Consider the following 19,440-nt stretch of genomic DNA (forward strand, 5'->3'; position numbering starts at 1 on the left):
ATGAGTCTGTTCCAGGACAGCAGGACAGACCAAGTGTGGGGAATGAAATCCTAAGCGCCACTAGGCCAAGGTGTAATGAGCCGGGAGCAGTGGCGGAGCAGTGCTTCCTTCCTCTCCTGCTGAGGAGCTCTGGGAAACTATGTTATCTAACCTCCTTGAATATGTTTCCTCATCTGAAAAATAAGAGGACTGGAACTGGACCTCCATGTTCCCCTGCAATACCAACAGTCGGTGATTAGGAGCCTTGCTACTCAAAGTGTGGTCCGTGGACCACAGCCTCACGAAGCTCGTTAGAAACGCAGGATCTCAGCCCCTACCCCAGAGCCCCTCGATCAAAATCTGCATTTGAAAATCCTCAGGTGATACATATGCACATTAAAATTCAAAAAGGACTGGTTGAGATAGCCCCTAAGGTACATGAGACACCCTGCGTGTCTCGTGCAAGGTAATTTGGTGGATACCAAAGAATCACGAAGTGGAAGCGGCTCACGGCCAGCAGGGGTGCTCCACCTTCGGTACAGGCCAGAATCAGCCTGGGAGATTGTAAAATACGGACATCCAGGCGTGCAGGGCCACAGTGCTGGGAGAAGCCAGAGCAGCCCCTTGGGAAGAGAAAACACAAACACCCACACACGAAATCACTTAAGGATCACTGAGGGCAACAAGAGTGACTGTCCTAGAAACAGTATCAGGGTGAGCTGAGGGCGGCAGAGCAGACTGTGGAGCAGGCCTATTTATTCAGTGCTCTCGAAAGAGGGCTTTTCATCCTTACATTAGAATCTCTTCCTTTAGTTACTGAGGGGCCTCTCATGGGAATCTGTTGTTACCTCTCCACCTTCTTCTTCTTTTTTTTTTTTTTTTTTTTTTTTGAGACAGAGTCTCACTCTGTCACCCAGGCTGGAGTGCAGTGCTGCAATCTCGGATCACTGCAACCTCTGCCTTCTAGGTTCAAGCAATTCTCCTGTCTCAACCTCCCAAGTAGCTGGGACTACAGGCACCCACCACCATGCCTGACTAATTTTTGTATTTTTAGTAGACAGGGGGTTTCAACATATTGGTCAGGCTGGTCTCAAACTCCTAACCTCAAGTGATCCACCCCGCCTCTGCCTCCCAAAGTGCTGGAATTACAGGCGTGAGCCACTGTGCCCGGCCTCTCCACCTTCTTAGGCAAGAATGCAGAAGATCGCAGGGAGGTAAGACTGTTGATGTTGTTGCTTGTTTTAAGATGGTCAGGTGCAAACTGCGTAAATATATTTGCATATTCCGAGGAGGAAGAGCCCAGAGACGTGGACATTACAGGACGGAGGGGTGAGTGTAGGGCAGATCCCTCAGGAAGGGGTTGGTCTACCCCCCTGTGAAGTGTTAGCCTTGGCTGAGAAGATGCAAATGACAGATGACCCAACAAATATGGCCTGAACCATGAGGAGTACGTTTTCTCATTTCAAGGATCAGGAATAGACCTCCGAGGACCACCCAGCTCAAGGATCCAGGTCATTTTCTCCACTAGCCTCCTGACCCTGTCCTTGGTTGATTCCCCAGTGGTTATATGGCTCTGGCAGCTGCAAACACAACTCAGTCAAGGTGGTCAAACACAGAGCTTTCTCCCCTTGTCCCTCCATCAGGGAGGAGAACCCTCCCTATGAGTCCCTGCAGATTTCCCCTAGTGTCCCACTGAGGAGGACAAGGTCACATTGTCAGGCTCACGACTATACCAAATGCCCTGCTTGGGGTCAGGTTCCAGCCCATGCTGAGGTTCGAGGAGAGTGGGCAGATGGGCAGACAGCTGAAAGAACACTCGTGGGGCTATAAGCAGGCGAAATGTAGTTTTATCCAGCAGGTCTCTCATCAGCAGCTGACTCACACTAGCTCTCTCACACTGTCCCCCTTGACTCGGCTGTCTGTTCTGGCTCTGTGGCTCATCTCAGCAGCCAGCTCCCACACACAGCTGCATGGCCGGCTCTCCCCTGCCTTCAGGGTCAGCAGCTTAACTCTTTCTCTCTCTGGGCACGAGCTGAGCTGTGCTATGCCCTGGCTCCCCCCGTCTGCTGCAAAATGGACAGCTTTGGCTCTCTTTCTCTGGGCACCAGCATGCCTGTACAATGTCAGCAGGGCAGTAATACCTTTTACAAACAATAGTGGCTTACAGCCAAATGATGGGCCTTCCCATGTAACGGCAATATGGCTGTGATAACAAGTGGAGTTATACGCCTGCGCTCTAAACTTGCTGAGTCACTCTGGATGTTTACCTCAGCCTATCCTTGACCAAAGCACAGCCATGTTCCTGACACACGTGCTCTGGCCCGACAGCAAGGGAGACGAGAAAGTGAGTCTGCCATTGTTAGCCCCTGGAGAGGAAAGACGGCCCTGCCGGCAGGGCAGCCAGTGGGGGCAACTGTGGGTGGTGTCCTACAGCCCCTGCTGTGGAGGAAGAGCTGCTGCCCTGAGTGGAAACAAAGATGGATGTGGGTGTGGAGTGGAGTAGGTGGGGTGGGGAACATTAAGGAGGGTCCTGTCCTAATGGCCATTCTGTGTAGACAGAGGGGCTGAGGTCCTCTGCTGAGGAGCAAAGGTCAGAAGTGATGAGGAAGTTATGAAGACTGGAAGAGGAGGATGAAGAGAGGGGAGATGATTTGGAGCAAGGGGTCCTATTGCCAGGTAGCTCTGAGGGCCTCGCAAAGGCTGGAGTGTGGCTGTCTGAAGGGCAGACTTTAGTGGGGGTCTCTCCAGCAGTGCTGAGCAGCCCCTCAGTGAGTGTGGAGAGGGGAGGAGTTGGGTCCACACCGAAGCAGGTTTTAGGGACAGAGGGAAGGGCCAGATAAGCAGACAGCTCTTGGGAGACAGTGGTGGAGGCGTTGGATCATGCTATTGAGGCTAAATATGGAGCCAGGGGAGGAGGAAGCAGCAGAGAAGGGGCCAAGGGAGAGGCTGGAGTCCGAGAGCACAGCCCCCGCTGGGGGCCAGGTCCAGGGGCCCGGGCTGTGGGTGGCAGACACGGGTTGGAGGGTGGCCTCAGAGGGAGGGCCTGAGAGGGAGGCCATGGAGGGATGGAACCCCCAGAGGGTCCCCCACCCTCTTATTTCATCTCCTGGACACAACAAGGAAAGCATAGCGCGCTGGCGGGACCTTCCCACAGGAAGCCTCCAGCCAGAAGTCTCCTGGGCGGAGAGGGTAGGGCCTGTAGAAAACGAGCCCTTCTTGTTGAACAGCGGAAGAATGAGGAAGGGCTGGGGGATCAGGGCCATCTTGACAGTGCCTGGGAGGGAGAGAGGAGACGGCAGCTGCAGGGGCCTGACGGGGCTGAGGGTCGGCTCTGCTGCTTCGCTGGTAACATTAGCTGTACCCTCCCTGCCACATGCCCCACCTGTGCACCCGCGCACACGTCCTCAAGGACTCACACATTCACACTTATACCCACACACACTCCAGACACACACACACACTCACCCACACACTCTCACACTCACACTCCATACACTCACACACACATTCATCCCACATGCTCTCAGATATGCCTGTATTCACACACACCCTAACCCTCACACACACACACACCCCGCCACCCCACACTCTCCCACACTCACCCTCACCCCACCCCAAACCCTGACACACACCCTCACACACACAGACACCCACCACTCTTACACACACCCCACAGTCACACCCACCCCACACCCTCCCACACTCACACCCCCACCACAAACCCTGACACACACCCACACACCCACACTCACAGCACACATCCAATGCACACATTCACACAACCCACCTCACACCCTCCCACACTCACCCCTACCTCACACCCTCCCACACTCACACCCCCACCCTACAACCTCCCACACTCATGCTCACCCCACCCACACCCTCTCACACTCACGCTCACCCCCACCCTACACCCTCCCACACTCATGCTCACCCCCACCCCACACCCTCCCACACTCACTCACCCCCACCCCACACCCTCCCACACTCACTCACCCCCACCCCACACCCTCCCACACGCTCACCCCCACCCCACACCCTCCCACACTCACGCTCACCCCCACCCCACACCCTTCCACACTCACGCTCACCCCCACCCCACACCCTCCCACACGCTCACCCCTACCCCACACCCTCCCACACTCTCACACCACCCCACACCCTCCCACACACTCACCCCTACCCCACACCCTCCCACACTCACGCTCACCCCCACCCCACACCCTCCCACACTCACGCTCACCCCCACCCCACACCCTCCCACACGCTCACCCCCACCCCACATCCTCCCACACTCACGCTCACCCCCACCCCACACCCTCCCACACTCACGCTCACCCCCACCCCACACCCTCCCACACGCTCACCCCTACCCCACACCCTCCCACACTCTCACACCACCCCACACCCTCCCACACTCTCACCCCACCCCACACCCTCCCACACACTCACCCCCACCCCACACCCTCCCACACTCTCACCCCCACCCCACACCCTCTCACACTCTCACCCCCACCCCACACCCTCTCACACTCATGCTCACCCCCACCCCACACCCTCCCACACTCACGCTCACCCCCACCCCACACCCTCCCACATGCACGCTCACCCCCACCCCACACCCTCCCACACTCTCACCCCCACCCCACACCCTCCCACACTCACGCTCACCCCCACCCCACAGCCTCCCACACACGCTCACCCACACCCCACACCCTCCCACACTCACGCTCACCCCCACCCCACACCCTCCCACACTCATGCTCGCTCCATCCCACACCCTCCCACACTCATGCTCACCCCACCCCACACCCTGACACACACCCACACACACCCACACTCTCACACATACATGCACACTCACACACACCCACCCCACATTCACACACCCGACCCCATGCCTTCCCACACTCACGCTCACCCCCACCCCACACCGTCCTACGCTCACGCTCACCCCACCCCACACCCTCCCACACTCACACCCCCACCCCACACCCTGACACCCACACACATACCCCTCACATTCACACACCCCCACCCCCTCACCCACACACTTTCTCACACAGACTCACACTCACCCCCACCCTATACCCTCACGCTCACCCACCCTCACACACACACTCACCCCCACCTCTCTCCCTCATACATGCTCACACACACACTGTCTCACACACACACACACCCACCCCTCACCCTCACACACACACTCACCCCAACTCACACCCTCACACGCGCTAACACACACTCTGTCATCACACGCACCCCACCCCACACCCTCACACAGTCACACTTACCCACACCCACACCCTCACACATACTTTCTGTCCCACACTCACACCCCACACACTCTCACACACACTCACCCCCACCCCACACTCACACACTCCTACTCACCAACACACTCCCTCACACACAGTGCAGAGCCCTCCCCGAGACTGGGCCAGTGCACTCCAGCCTGGGTGACAGAGCGAGACTCTGTTTCAAAAAAAAAAAAAGAATTTGGCAATATATCACAAAAGTAAATATGCATTTACCTTTGACCCAGTAATTCCAGAAATGTACCTTGAAGATACACCCACAACAATATGAGAATATGTAAATGCCCATAAATATATGGATTGAAAAATATACAGTATATCCACACGATGGAGTACTGTACTGTATTATGTAGTTATAAGAAAGAATGAGTACTATGTAGTTATAAGAAAGATCTTTTTTGCATATCAATGAACTAATATGTGGTGCTTTCTAAAATGTATTGTTAAATATAAAAACAAAGTTTAAAAGCACACACACACGTTATCTTTTTGTGTAAGAAAGGAGAAAGAATAAAATACACATGTAACTGCTTACTTTCTATGAAAATAAACACAGGACCAGCCTGGGAAACATAGTGAGGCCCAGTCTACAAAAAAAAAAAAAAATTGTTTTTAATTAGCCAGGCATGGCGGCACACACCTGTAGTCTCAGCTACTCAGGAGGCTGAGGCAGGAGGATCACTCGAGCCCAGGAGTTTGAGGCTGCAGTGAGCTGTGATTGCGCCACTGCATTACAGCTTGGGTGACAGAGTGAGACCCCATCAGAAAGAAAGAAAGAAAAAAGAAAGAAAGAAAGAGAGAGAGAGAAAGACAGAAAGAGAGAGAGAGAGAAGAAAGAGAGACGGAGAGGGAGGGAGGGAGGGAAGGAAGAAGAAAAAAGAAAAAAGAAGCATAGGAAAGTAGACCAATGTGATGGGGAGGAAGGAAGGGAGGGAGGGAAGAAGGGAGGGAGGGAAGGAGGGAGGGAGGGAGGGAGGGAATGAAGGAAGGAAGGAAGGAGGGAGGGAGGGAGGGAGGGAGGAAGGAAGGAAGGAAGGAAGGAAGGAAGGAAGGAAGGAAGGAAGGAAGGAAAAAAGAAGCATAGGAAAGAATAGACCGGAGTCCAATATGATTGGTTGCCCATAAGAGGTAGGTGGGAGGGGAGAAAAGGATTGGAATGGGCAGTGAAAGTGATGCCTGTGAGAATATCAATTAGCATCATTTTAACTTTGAAAGTATGATTGATGGTTTACATACTGAAGTAAATTAATACAATAAAGTCCAACAATTGTGAGGTGGGAAAAAAAACCTAAAACCGAAATAAAATATAAACAGAAACAAAAGATGATGGCCAGGGCCTCCTCCCACCTCATCTGTACCTTTGGGAACCAGTGTCACTTGTGTTTCTGCTCACAGTGACCTGTCCCCCAGCTCTCAGGCTTTAGTTGTTAGGCTTCCTTTGAAGCAGATTCTTATTAGACGGGGCAACTGTGATGTGTGTAGCACATGCTTTCTGTGAAACAGGTAGCACTACGGTGGTCTTAGTCACGGGCATCCATGTGTGTTGGGTTAGGGAGAATTTCTTCCGCCTCCCTCTAGAAAACAAATACATGCTTGGGATAGGGGTGACAGAGAGAGAGAGAGAGAGTGTGTGTGTGTGTGTGTGTGCGTGTGTGTGTGTGTTTATTGTTGCAAACAAACTCCCAACACAAAGTCTGTAAACTTTTTGGAAGGACAACAAATTAAAATTAATAAAGCAATTTTATTCATTAGAAATGTGTGTTTTGAGTCATAGATTGTTAGAAGAGGCCATTTGAGACACTCAGCTAGGCTTCGAAGCTTTAAGTCCGGGTTCTGGATCCACAAATGTTGGCTGTAGGACCTTTGGCTATTGGTTTAATTTCTCTGATTTTTGCACTTTGTTCCTTTGCAAAACAGAAATTAATATCGTCCTACCAACTCTATGGGCCGCTAGAGGAATGAATGACCAAATGTGTGTGAAAGTGATTGATGATTCACAAAGCACTACACAAATGTCAAGCATTACTTATGGTCATGGGGGTGATGGTGGTGGCAGCGGTGGGGGTGATGGAGAAGTTGCTCTGGAACCTTCTGTTCTTACTCTCCCCGGGATTGAGAAAGTTTTTCCAAACAAAAGCATCATGTCTTGCTCCTCTTACTCGAATGAGGCATTCCTTTCTCTTGTCCCAGGAGGGTTTTCTACCGAATGCTGCCCGTGCTCCCAGATGCCCCCCGGCTTGGACAGAGAAGCTGTAGGTGGTGGGAGGTGGGTCCCCTACCCTTGGAAAAGCAGCTCTTCTAACTCTTCTATTTGGTTACTTCTAGGGGCAGTAGAATAAAAGAGGGCATGTCTAATAACAGCACCACTAGCATCTCCCAAGCCAGGAAAGCTGTGGAACAGCTAAAGATGGAAGCCTGTATGGACAGGGTCAAGGTAAGCATGCGTGCGTCAGCCCCACCCTCCGCCCGAAGCTCAGCTCAAAACATTCTTCCTGCTTCCAGAGCAGCCCTGTGAGAGTTAACACGTCACCCAGCACAGCATCCAGCCAACCTTGGCAGCTGTAACATTTACAAATGAGTGTTTGCTTCAGAGTTCTAAGTGTGCCCAAGGATTCAAAGGATGCAAAACACACAGTGTGCATGAATTCCACAAGGAGTCACCAAAAATAGACTCATAATTCATCTCGGCTCTATTTAGCTCTGTTGTCGTGCCAATAAGCAAGAAAGAGAGTTTAGCCATGAGATCAATCGCTTTTCTGCTGTGATACAGTGCCTCTGAGGTTCAACAACATCGGATATTTTGACAGGATTATTGTTGAGGGTGGAGCTCTGAACCTTGCCTGGGTTTGTCAAATATTCCTTTGGGGAAAGTGAAGAAAGGCTCCAGACACCTCCCGTTGTATTCATTTCACTGATGAGTGCAGGTCTCTTCACGCTCGGAGGATTGAAGCAAGATGAGGCCACGTCTTCTCCAGATGCCACTCAGAGGTGAGCAGGAGGCCAGGCAAAGCATGTGGCTCTGAATGAGTGCGTGAGCATGGCACTCATTCACTGTAATAGAGTTGAAAGGAACCCCAACTCTGGTGTCAGGAGCCTGATGCCAGGAGGCTCCCTGTGTCTGTGGTCTTGGGGAACACAAATCAGGGGTCTCACTTGGGCATCTGGGATTCAAAAAACACAGAATTCATGGCAATGGGCGACTCCTGAAGCCTTCTATCGGCCCAGCCTCCCTGACCCCGCCCTCAGGAGTCGCCCGTTGCCATGGATTCTGTGTTTTTTGAATCCCAGATGCCCAACTGAGACCCCTGATTTGTGTTCCCCAAGGCCACAGACACACGAGCCTCTGTGTGGACAGTTATTTTTTCCCCTGGAGCTCTGGGGGTACAACCTCTCTAAGGAGGCAGAAAATATGCACAGAAAGTGACATGAGGGTATAAGAAGCAAGGAAGGAATCCAGCGTGATGTAAGTCGGTATCACTGGACCCATGTTACTAGAGCATCTACATCTCATACATACCGATACCAACTGCAAATTAGATGTCAGTCCTTGGTCTCCAGGCTAGAGGAGGGAGCAAGGTTAGCACCCAGAAACAATTCTAAGACAGAGCGGGTCCCAATAGTGTAGAAAGAGGTTTCAAATGAATGTTGCAGGCATCCCGTGCTCCAGCAGTGCAGACAGGAAAAGGATGAGGACTGTGGTGAAAGCCGTTGCTGGGCACCTAATCTATACTTGCAGGGTCCTGGGAGAGACATGTGAAGGCGACAGTCTCCTCCGTGTGGATCAGGGAAGACTTCTCGGAGTTGTGAGCTGTGGCTGGCTCTGAGCTGATAGTGGAGGAGGAAAGGCCAGTGTGAGCTAATCACGGTTCGTGTGGAGCAGCTGGGCAGCTGGAAGAGCTGCAGGTTGTGCTGGGAAGAGAGCTATGGGAGGAGGGTGCCATGCACACAGGTGCAGAAGCCGGAGCCATGAGGTGACAGGTGTTTGAGGTGCACCAACCTGTCAGCAATAGATGGAGTTGTCAGAGGCGAGGAGGTAGTTGAAGCTCTGAGTAATCAGGAGAGGCAAGGAGGGGCAGAAATCGGGTACAGTGTGGAGCAGACAGCAAAGATGGGATCAGGGAGGCAAACACACCAAGAAAAGCAACAGAACATGGAGAGTAAACGTGGGAGGCACTAGGGAGAGAGAAGTTAGAATCCAACTGTCAAGCCCCACGGCCAGAGGCCTGAAAAGACCGTGGGTCCCAGTTTGGGCTATAAGGCAATTCTGTTTTGCCCGGGCGTTCTCTTCCGGCAAGGAAGATAAATTCTGCAATAGCATCTTCACCTGCCACAAACACCACCCCAGGAGCCCCTGCGGGGACCGGGTGTCCTCACGAATGAACGCTTCTTCAAGAGTCACTTAGGCACACACGCTGTCACTGAAAGACGGAGGAAAGTTAAAGACAAATGAGTTACTACTGTATGAGTTCATTCTCACATTGCCGTGAAGACATACCTGAGACTGGGGGATTTATGAAGAAGTGTGACTGGCCCGTGGTTCCACAGGTGGTCCAGCAGGCACGATGCCGGCATCTGCTTGGCTTCTTGGGGCGGAGGGCGGGGAGGCCTCAGGAAACTTACAATCATGGCAGAAGGTGAAGGGTGAGCAGGCACATCTTACATAGCAGGAGAAAGAGAGAGAAGCGGGGGGGCGCTACACACTTTTTTTTCTTTCTTTCTTTCTTTTTTTTTTCTGAGACGGAGTCTCGCTCTGTCGCCCAGGCTGGAGTGCAGTGGCGCGATCTCAGCTCACTGCAACCTCCGCCTCCCGGGTTCATGCCATTCTCCTGCCTCAGCCTCCCCAGTAGCTGGGCCTACAGGCACCTGCCACCACGCCCGGCCAATTTTTTGTATTTTTGGTAGAGACGGGGTTTCACCATGTTAGCCAGGATGGTCTTGATCTCCTGTCCTCGTGATCCGCCCGCCTCGGCCTCCCAAAGTGCTACACACTTTTAAACAACCAGATCTCTTGAGAACTCACTCACTATTACGACAACAGTACCAAGGGGGATGGTTTTAAACCCTTCATGAGGAACCACCCCCGTGTCCAATCACTTCCCACCACGCCCTACCTTCAACACTGGGGATTACAATTCGACTTAAGATTTGGGCAGGGACACGATCCAAACCGTATCAGTTACTCAGGTGGTATTCAATCAAAGGGATAGGCAGCCCAGACACGGTGGCTCACGCCTGTAATCCCAGCACTTTGGAAGGTCGAGGCAGGCGAATCACCTGAGGTCAGAAATTCGAGACTAGCCTAGACAACATGGTGAAACCCCATCTCTACTAAAAAATACAAAAATTAGCCAGGTGTGGTGGCGCGTACCTATAATCCCAGCTACTCAGGAGGCTGAGGCAGAAGAATCACTTAAACCCAGGAGGTGGAGGTTGAAGTGAGCCAAGATTGTGCCACTGCACTTCAGCCTGGGCAACAGAGCAAGACCCCATCTCAAAAAAAAAAAAAAAAACAAAAAAAACAAAAAAAACGGGATAGGTCACCATATTGCTGTGCTGACTGTAATGGAAGCATGGATGCAAGATTCCTCAGAGGGCCTGCCAGAGGCTAATTCAGATCCTGTGGTAATTCCAGGGAGTAGGCCAGTGACAGCTGTGTCAGATTCGGTTCAGAAGCAGAGTTGGTGGAAACAGAATGTTGTCATTGAAGAGAGAATGCCATGGCCACCTGAGGAGAGAGCTGAACCTAGGAACTGCATCTGTGCCAGAGATGCATGAGCACATATGGGTGGTTTTTGTTGTTGTTGTTGTTTTTCTTGCTTGGACAACCTTGAACATTAATATATAACATACAATTTATCATTTTAACCATTTTTAAATGTACAATTCAATTCAGCAGTATTAGGTGCATTCACAATATTGTGCAACCATCACCACCATCCATCTCCAGAACCTTCTCATGTTCCCACACAGAAACTCTGTACCCATTCAGTGCCAACTCCCCATTTGCCCTGCCCATCCCTGGTGACCACCATTCTACTTTTTTCCTCTATGAATTTGACTGCGCTAGGTATCTCATATAAGTGGGATCATACAGTATTTGTCCTTTTGTTCCTGTCTTATTTCACTCAACTTATTGTCCTCAAGATCCATCTATGTTGTAGCCTGTATCAGAACATCATTCCTTTTCAGGGCTGAGTTGTATTCCACTGCATGGATAGACCACATTTTGTTTATCCATTCATCCATTGATGGACACTTGGGTTATCTCCACCTTTGGACTATTGTAAATAATGCTGTTATGAACATGGGTATGCAAGTATCTGTTGGAGTCTTTGTTTATTGTTGTTGTTGTTGTTGTTGTTGTTTGAGATGGAGTCTCACTCTTTCACCCAGGCTGGAGTGCAGTGGCGTGATCTCGGTTCACTGCAAGCTCCGCCTCCCAGGTTCACACCATTCTCCTGCCTCAGCCTTCCCAGTAGCTGGGACTACAGGCACCCGCCACCACACCTGACTAATTTTGTTTTTGTATTTTTAGTAGAGACGAAGTTTCCCCGTGTTAGCCAGGATGGTGGTCTCGATCTCCTCACCTTGTGATCCACCCACCTTGGCCTCCCAAAATGCTGGGATTACAGGCGTGAGCCACCACTCCCGGCCTGGAGTCTTTACTTTGGTTCTTGTGGGTACCCACAAGTGGAATTGCTGGATCATATGGTAACTCTATGTTCAACCTTTTTACTTTTTTTTTTTTTTTTTTTTTGAGAGACAGAGTCTCACTCCGTCGCCCAGGCTGGAGTGCAGCGGCATGATTTCAGCTCACTGCAACCTTTGCCTCCTGAGTTCAAGCGGTTCTCCTCCCTCAGCCTCCCGAGTAGCTGGGATTACAGGCGTGCACCACTACACCCAGCTAATTTTTGTTTGTAGTAGAGACAGGGTTTTACCAAATGTTGGCCAGGCTGGTCTCGAACTCCTGACCTCAGGTGATCCGCCTGCCTTGGCCTTCCAAAGTGCTGGGATTACAGGCGAGAGCAACTGCGCCCGGCCTTATGTTCAACCTTTGGAGGAACTGTCGCACTGTTTGCACAGAGGCTTCATCACTTCACATCATTACCAGCAATGCATAGGAATTCCAGTTTCTCCACGTCCTGACCAGTACTTGTTTTTTGTTGTTTTTTTTTAATTAATGTATTTACTTTAATTGACAAGTAAAAATTAAAGTCACTCACTATCACAACGACAGTACCAAGGGGGATGGTGTATATTTATGGTGTACAACATGAAGTTTTTGACATAGGCATACATTGTGGAATGGCTAAGTCAAGCCATTTAACATATGTATTCTCTCACATACTTAGTTTTTTGTGGTGAGGACCCTTCAAACCTATTCTCTTAGCAACTTTCAAGTATACAATACCTTGTTATTAATTGTAGTCACCACGATGTGCAATAAATCTCTTTTATTTCTTCTAGCTGAATTTTCCTTTTTTTTTTTTTTTTTTTTTTTTTTTGTGATGGAGTCTTGCTCTGTCACCCAGGCTGGAGTGCAATGGCGCAATCTCGGCTCACTGCAAGCCCTGCATCCCGGGTTCAAGCAATTCTCCTGCCTCAGCCTCCTGAGTAGCTGGGATTACAAGTGTACACCACCACATCCAGCTAATTGTTGTATTATTAGTAGAGACGGGGTTTCGCCATGTTGGCCAGGCTGGTCTCAAACTCCTCCTCTCGGGTGATCCTCCCGCCTCAGCCTCCCAAAGTGCTGGGATTACAGGCCTAAGCCACAGCAGCCAGCCCTGAAAGTTTGTGTCCTTTGACCAACGTCTCTCTAATCTCACCGCTCCACAGCATCAGGTAGCCACCATTGTACTCTCTATTTCTATAAGGTTGACTCTTTTACACTCCACATATAAGTGAGATCATGCAGGATTTGTCCTGTGCATGGCTTATTTCATTTAATATAATATCCTTCAGGGTTACCCATATTTTCTCAAATAACAAGATTTCCTCCTTTTTTGGGGCTCAGTAGTATTCCATTGTGTAAATACACCACATTTTCTTTATCCATTCACTCGTTGTTAGACAGGCTGATTCCATAACTTGGTTGTTTTGACTAATGCTGCAATGAACACAGAAGCACAGATCTTTCTTTGACATACTGATTTCATATCCTCGGGTTATATACCTAGTAGTGGGATTGCTGGATCGTATGGTAGTTCTATTTTTAATTTTTGAAAAACATCCACACTGTTTTCCAAAATGGCTGTACTAATTTAATTCCCACCAATGGCATACCAGCGTTCCCTTTTCTCCAAACTCAGCAACACTTGTTATCTTGTGTATTTTTGATAATGGCCATCCTAACAGGTTTGACGTGATATCTTGCTGTAGCTTTAATTTGTATTTCCCTGATGATCTAGTGATGTCTGTTTTTTTATTAATAGTCACCCTAATGAGTGTGAAGCTCACACATGGTTTTCAGCCCTAGACATCCCTGGTTTCCGGGCACAGTGTGACTTTGCAGAAAAATCTATGTGATGCAACGCTTGACAAAAAAAAAAAAAAAAAAAAAAGGTGCATCTTGGTATCAGCCAGACTATAAGAATGTGGAAAGAAAGGGGAGCTGTCAAGGGCCTTGAGGAGGGAAGAAAGAGGAAGTCACCAGGGAAAGGCAGTGGCCTTTCTGGGATGGGTGCAAGGTTAACTGCCAGAGAGGAGGAAGGAAAGAGGGAGCCTGGACAGGAAATGACAGAAGGCAACCCTGGGGAAGGAGGAGAGGAGCAGTTTTTAGAATCCACTGAATTTGCACACACATGTCAGAAATACCAGGGACAGATGACAACACTGAGATGGGGTTTCACTATGTTGGTCAGGCTGGTCTCAAACTCCTGACCTCATGATCCACCCGCCCTGGCATCCCAAAGTGCTGGATTACAGGCGTGAGCCACCACACCCAGCTGGTGTTTGAGACCAGCCTGACCAACATAGGGAAACCCCATCTCTACTGAAAATACAAAACTTAACCGGGCGTGCTGGCACGCGCCTGTAGCCCCAGCTACTCGGGAGGCTGAGGCAGGAGAATTGCTCGAATCCGGGAGGCGGGCGTTGCAGTGAGCCGAGATTGCACCACTGCACTCCAGCCTGGGCAAGACAGCAAGACTGCATCCAAAAAAAAAAAAAAAAAAAAGAAAGAAAACACTGAGATGGATTTTCCAGGGAAGAAGAGAAGGCTAGGCCCATACTGACCGCATGGTGAGAATGCGGAGTGGGTGAATGTGCACACGATGGGGGGGCAGGCTGCATGGGAACCAGCTGGAGGGTCCATGGGAGGAATCATGGCAACGCCTAGGCCCACAGAGCTGGCTCCCAGGTGAGAGCACGGCAGATGGGAACCCAGAGAGGACATCCCAGGCAAGGGCAGGTACCAGCAGGAAACCAAAAGGGAGCCCCCGGGATGGCACAGTGTGTAGCCAACCGTAGGGCCCATCACCAGGCTCTGTAGCTTACTGTGCTCAGAAGAGTTTCTAAGGAGGAAGGAAGGAAAAGAAGGCATTTGCCGCCTAGGAAAATAAAGGGGAGATCTGTCATTGGGAAGAGAAAGGAAAATATAACTGCATTAAGCAGTTCTGGGGTTGCAAAAGAAAGAAAGAGTAATAGTGCCAATTCAGAGAGGTCTGCACGATTCGTGGAGGAAAAACGTAGCTGAAATATTCATTATCGTCTTGAAGTTCTCTTTGTCCCCATTTGCACAAAAGCTCAAGTGCAAATATAGACTTTTTTTTAGTAGGGGATATAGATTGAGGCTTTACACCACAAAGCCCATAGCAAGACCTTAAACCCACAAACAGTGTGGTTCAGAGACCTCCTCCCTGCCTCCATTCATTTAATGTTTATCGAGAACCCCCTGCTGCTTGGCCCTTCTCCCAAATTACCACCCCCAATCCGTGGGACTCTTCTCCATCTTGCCTAGAAGCACATCAAAGCATTTCTCAACAAACATATGTGTTCTTTGCAAACTCTTAGCAGCAGCTAAAAACAAGTAATGTTCTCCAGGTTGTCACCAGCATGAGGAGGATTCACCATGGAACCTGTATTGCCTCACAAAAAGCACAAAGCTTGGAAAATAATACCCAGGTTTCTAAAAAAGAAAGAGCACATGAAAGATGAATTTTGGAAACTATATGGGTTCCCAGGGAAAGAATACCATCATAGCCTTATTCTTTTTCTCACCCATCAGAAGTTCAAACAATCTAAAACTCTATTAGAAAAGTACGTATATGGTCGGGCACAGTGGCTCACGCCTGTAATCCCAGCACTTTGGGAGGCCGAGGCGGGCAGATCATGAGGTCAGGAGATCGAGACCAGCCTGGCCAACATGGTGAAACCTCTCTCTACTAAAATACAAAAAAACATTAGCCAGGCTTGGTGGCACACGTCTGTAGTCCCAGCTACTTGGGAGGCTGAGGCAGGGGAATCGCTTGAACCCGAGAGGCACAGGTTTCAGTGAGCCCAGATCATGCCACTGCACCCCAGCCTGGCAACAGAGTGAGACTCCGTCTCAAAAAAAAAAAAAAAGTACATATATGACAGTGATCACTAAATAGAGAAAATCTGACAAGTGATTGTGGCAGGTCAGAGCTGAGCAGAGTGTAAGAGGCCTCGCTGGAGAAAACAGTTCCTGAAGCCAGCCTGCACAGCCACAATGCAGAGTTCAGCCACTGAGAAGTCGTTCTCCCAAGGGTGAAGCGCAGCGCTCCCAGGCAGAGCCGGGACACAGGCTCCCAGGCGGGCTTCCACGCTGCCTTCCACGTGCCATCCCTCAGGGTGCCCTGATTCTCCTGCCCCAGAGGAAAGGGAAGTTGCTGACATTGGATCAATCCTACGTCTGTGACTCAAGCGGCTCTGGGGTGGACAGACACCCTCGAGCAAGCCCAACTCTCAGCCAGGGACTGGGAGGAACTGATGGAATGGCCAAGGAAAACTGGCCAAGGAACATTCTACCCAGTCTCGTTTGCCCTGGCAGATAATTTCAACATCCATGGGGTGGGTGTGCTCACAATTCCTACAAGGGCTGCCCTTAAGCTGAGATTAACTTTGCAAGCGCAAGCTTTATTTGCTGAGTGTTGACAGATCTGTATATTGTTGGGCCTGTGTTCTATAGACTAGTGAAAACATGAGTGCAAGAAGAGAGGAATTTCAGGCGATGGATGCACTCAAAGTTGAAGCCCAAGAAATGCAGGAGAACTGGCTACAGATGGCCCTTGACTTACAATGGGGCTACCTCTCAATAAACCTATTATAAATTGAAAGTTCAACTTATGATATTTTCAACTTAGCGATGGGTTTATGTGGATGTGATCTCCCCTGGTAAGTGGAGGAGCGTACTGAATGCATATTGCTTTCTGCCACTGTCAATTTGAAAAAATCATTCAGCCAGACCATCGGACGTCAGGGACCCTCTGCATTTAGAGTGAAATAGTGCAGAAAGATACTGACATCAAAGAAAAGAGATTGTGGCGGGGCGCAGTGGCTCAAGCCTGTAATTCCACCACTTTGGGAGTCTGAGACCAGCTTGGTCAACGTGGTGAAATCCCATCTCTACTAAAAATACAAAAATTAGCCAAGTATGGTGGTGGGCACCTGTAATCCCAGCTACTCGGGAAGCTGAGGCAGGAGAATCACTGGAACCCAGGAGGTGGAGGTTGCAGTAAGCTGAGATCGCACCACTGCACTCCAGCCTGGGCAACAGCGTGAGACTCCATCTCAAAAAAGAAAAGAAAGAAAGGATTGTGTCATGACAGATACTGGCAGTTATTAACAATCTTCCTTCATAAAAACTAAGAGAAATTTGGAGAAAACAGAAGAAGAGAAAGAGCTATTTTTAAAAAGGGTATCATCTGATGCTTAAAAGAAAGGAGAACAAATAATCAAAAAAATAGTCAGGAAATGCAAGGACACAAAAGTTGAATTTACGAGTCTTCAAGATATTTCTTGTATATACTCTCCTTATTCTGTTGATAATTTCTTTCAAACCATAAATTAACAAGAGTGAGCTGAGCACATCTCTAAGCATGCAGCTTACTTAAAGCGCTTCCAACAAAGAAGCAGGACATCTGGTGGGTTGAAGTGAGAATGTAAAAAAGTCATATCCTTTTCAGAGGCCTTTAATGCTTGTTTTGAAAATACTACTACTTCTCTGTTCATTACAATGGCACTTGTTTTTGTTGTTGTTCTTGCTGTTTTTTGAGATGGAGTCTCTCTCTCTCTCTGTTGCCCAGGCCAGAGTGCAGTGGTGCGATCTCCCACGCCCACAGGTTGAGACTCCGTCTCAAAAAAAAAAAAAAGGAAAAAAAAAGACTCACACTTGGAAATAACTGAAATGTCTAAGGATAGGAGACGGGTTAAATAAATTACTGTACATCGGGGGAAAATAGATATTAAAAATGACATTTTAGGAGAATATTTCCTGGCCTGGATATATGATCACAATATACTGTTCAGTGATAAACCAGGTTATAAAAAAACAATAAATGTACATTATGGCCCCAGTTTTATAATAAATGTAAAACAAATATAGATGGAAAAACATCAAAAGGTAGTGGTTATAGATCATTCCAATTATCCTCTTTATATTTGTCAGCATTTTTCAAAAATTTAAAAAATAAGCAAGTACCTAATCTTAACACTTTGAGAGGCCAAGATGGGAGGATCACCTGAGGTCAGGAGTTCAAGGCTAGCCTGGACAACATGGTGAAACCCTGTCTCTCCTAGAAATACAAAAATTGGCCGGGCGTGGTGGCATAGGCTTGTAATTCCAGCTACTCGGGAGGCTGAGGCAGGAGAATTGCTTGAACCAGGGAGGCAGAGGTTACAGTGAGCCGAGATGGCGCCACTGCACTCCAGCCTGGGCGACAGAGCAAGACTCCGTCTCAAAACAAAAGAAACAAACAAACAAAAAAGATATTCTAGTACTGTATTTTTACCGTACCTTTTCTATGTTTAGATATGTTTAGATACACAGATACTTACCATTGTGTGACAGTTGCCTACAGTATTCAGTATAGTCACATTCCTGTAATCCCAGCACTTTGGGAGACCAAGGCAGGAGGATCACTTGAGTTCAGGAGTCTGAGACCAGGGTGGGCAACAGAGTGAGGCCCTGTCTCTACTAAAAATTCAAAAAAGTAAGCTGGATGTGGTGCACACCTGTAGTCCCAGCTGCTTGGGAGGCTGAGGCGGGAGGATTGCTTGAGCCCAGGAGTTTGAGGCTGCAGTGAGCCCTGATCATGCCACTGCACTCCAGCCTGGATGAGAGTGAGACCCTGTCTCAAAATAATTAATTAATTAACATTTCCAAAGTTTGTAGCTTAGGAGCAGTAGGCTATACCCTGTAATCTATAGGCTATACCCTAGTGTGTAATCGGATAGACCATCTAGGTTTGCGGAAGTACACTCTGTGGTGTTCTTACAATGATGAAATCACCTAACAAGGCGTTTCTCAGAACATAGCCCCGTCATTAAGCAACACATGACTGTATACACAAGAAAGTGTTTGAATCAATATCAAATTTCCCTATGGAAAGGGATACCAATTTATATTTTTATCAGTCATGTATGGCTGTTTTCCCACATTCTCGCCCAAAACGCCATTCATTATGCCATACCAATTTAAAAGATAATAATAATAGTAGCCAACACTTACTGAGTGCTTACTGTGTGCTGTTCTGAACAAGTCACATTAAATTCACTCAATTCTCATAGCAGTCCAATGAAGTGGGTACTCCATTATATAAAGGAGGAAACTGAGGTCTATAAAGATTAATTAACTATCCTAAAATTCAGCAGCTGGCAAGTGGTGAGAGCCCAGGGATAGGAAACTAGGGAGTGCGTCTCCAGAGCCTTCGCTCTTAACCTTTATGTCATACCATCTCTTGATTGCTGACGCCTCGTTATTTTAACATACATTTCATTGACTGTTACTGGAATTAAACTAATTTTGTATGTTAAATTCTTCTTTTGCTAATTGGCTATTCCTACCCTTTACCCAATTTTCTATTGTAGTATTATATAGTATTTTAAGGCTGGCACAGTGGCTCACGCCTGTAATTCCAGCACTTCGGGAGGCCAAGGCAGGTTTGCCTGAGCACAGGAG

General features: G+C 48.9%; 1 protein-coding gene across 1 annotated transcript in view; it reads left to right on the forward strand.

The window, feature by feature from the left end:
* The window catches only part of GNG4 (G protein subunit gamma 4), a 94,511-nt gene that overhangs the window by 54,247 nt on the left and 20,824 nt on the right, over window positions 1-19,440 (forward strand). Inside the window, exon 3 of the mRNA XM_028849531.2 lies at window positions 7,623-7,731. Coding sequence (XP_028705364.1) covers window positions 7,645-7,731 — 87 coding nt within the window. The 5' untranslated portion in view covers window positions 7,623-7,644. The remainder of the gene's footprint in view (window positions 1-7,622; window positions 7,732-19,440) is intronic.

Source organism: Macaca mulatta, chromosome 1 (assembly GCF_049350105.2).
Source record: "Macaca mulatta isolate MMU2019108-1 chromosome 1, T2T-MMU8v2.0, whole genome shotgun sequence".
Lineage (NCBI taxonomy): Eukaryota > Metazoa > Chordata > Mammalia > Primates > Cercopithecidae > Macaca > Macaca mulatta.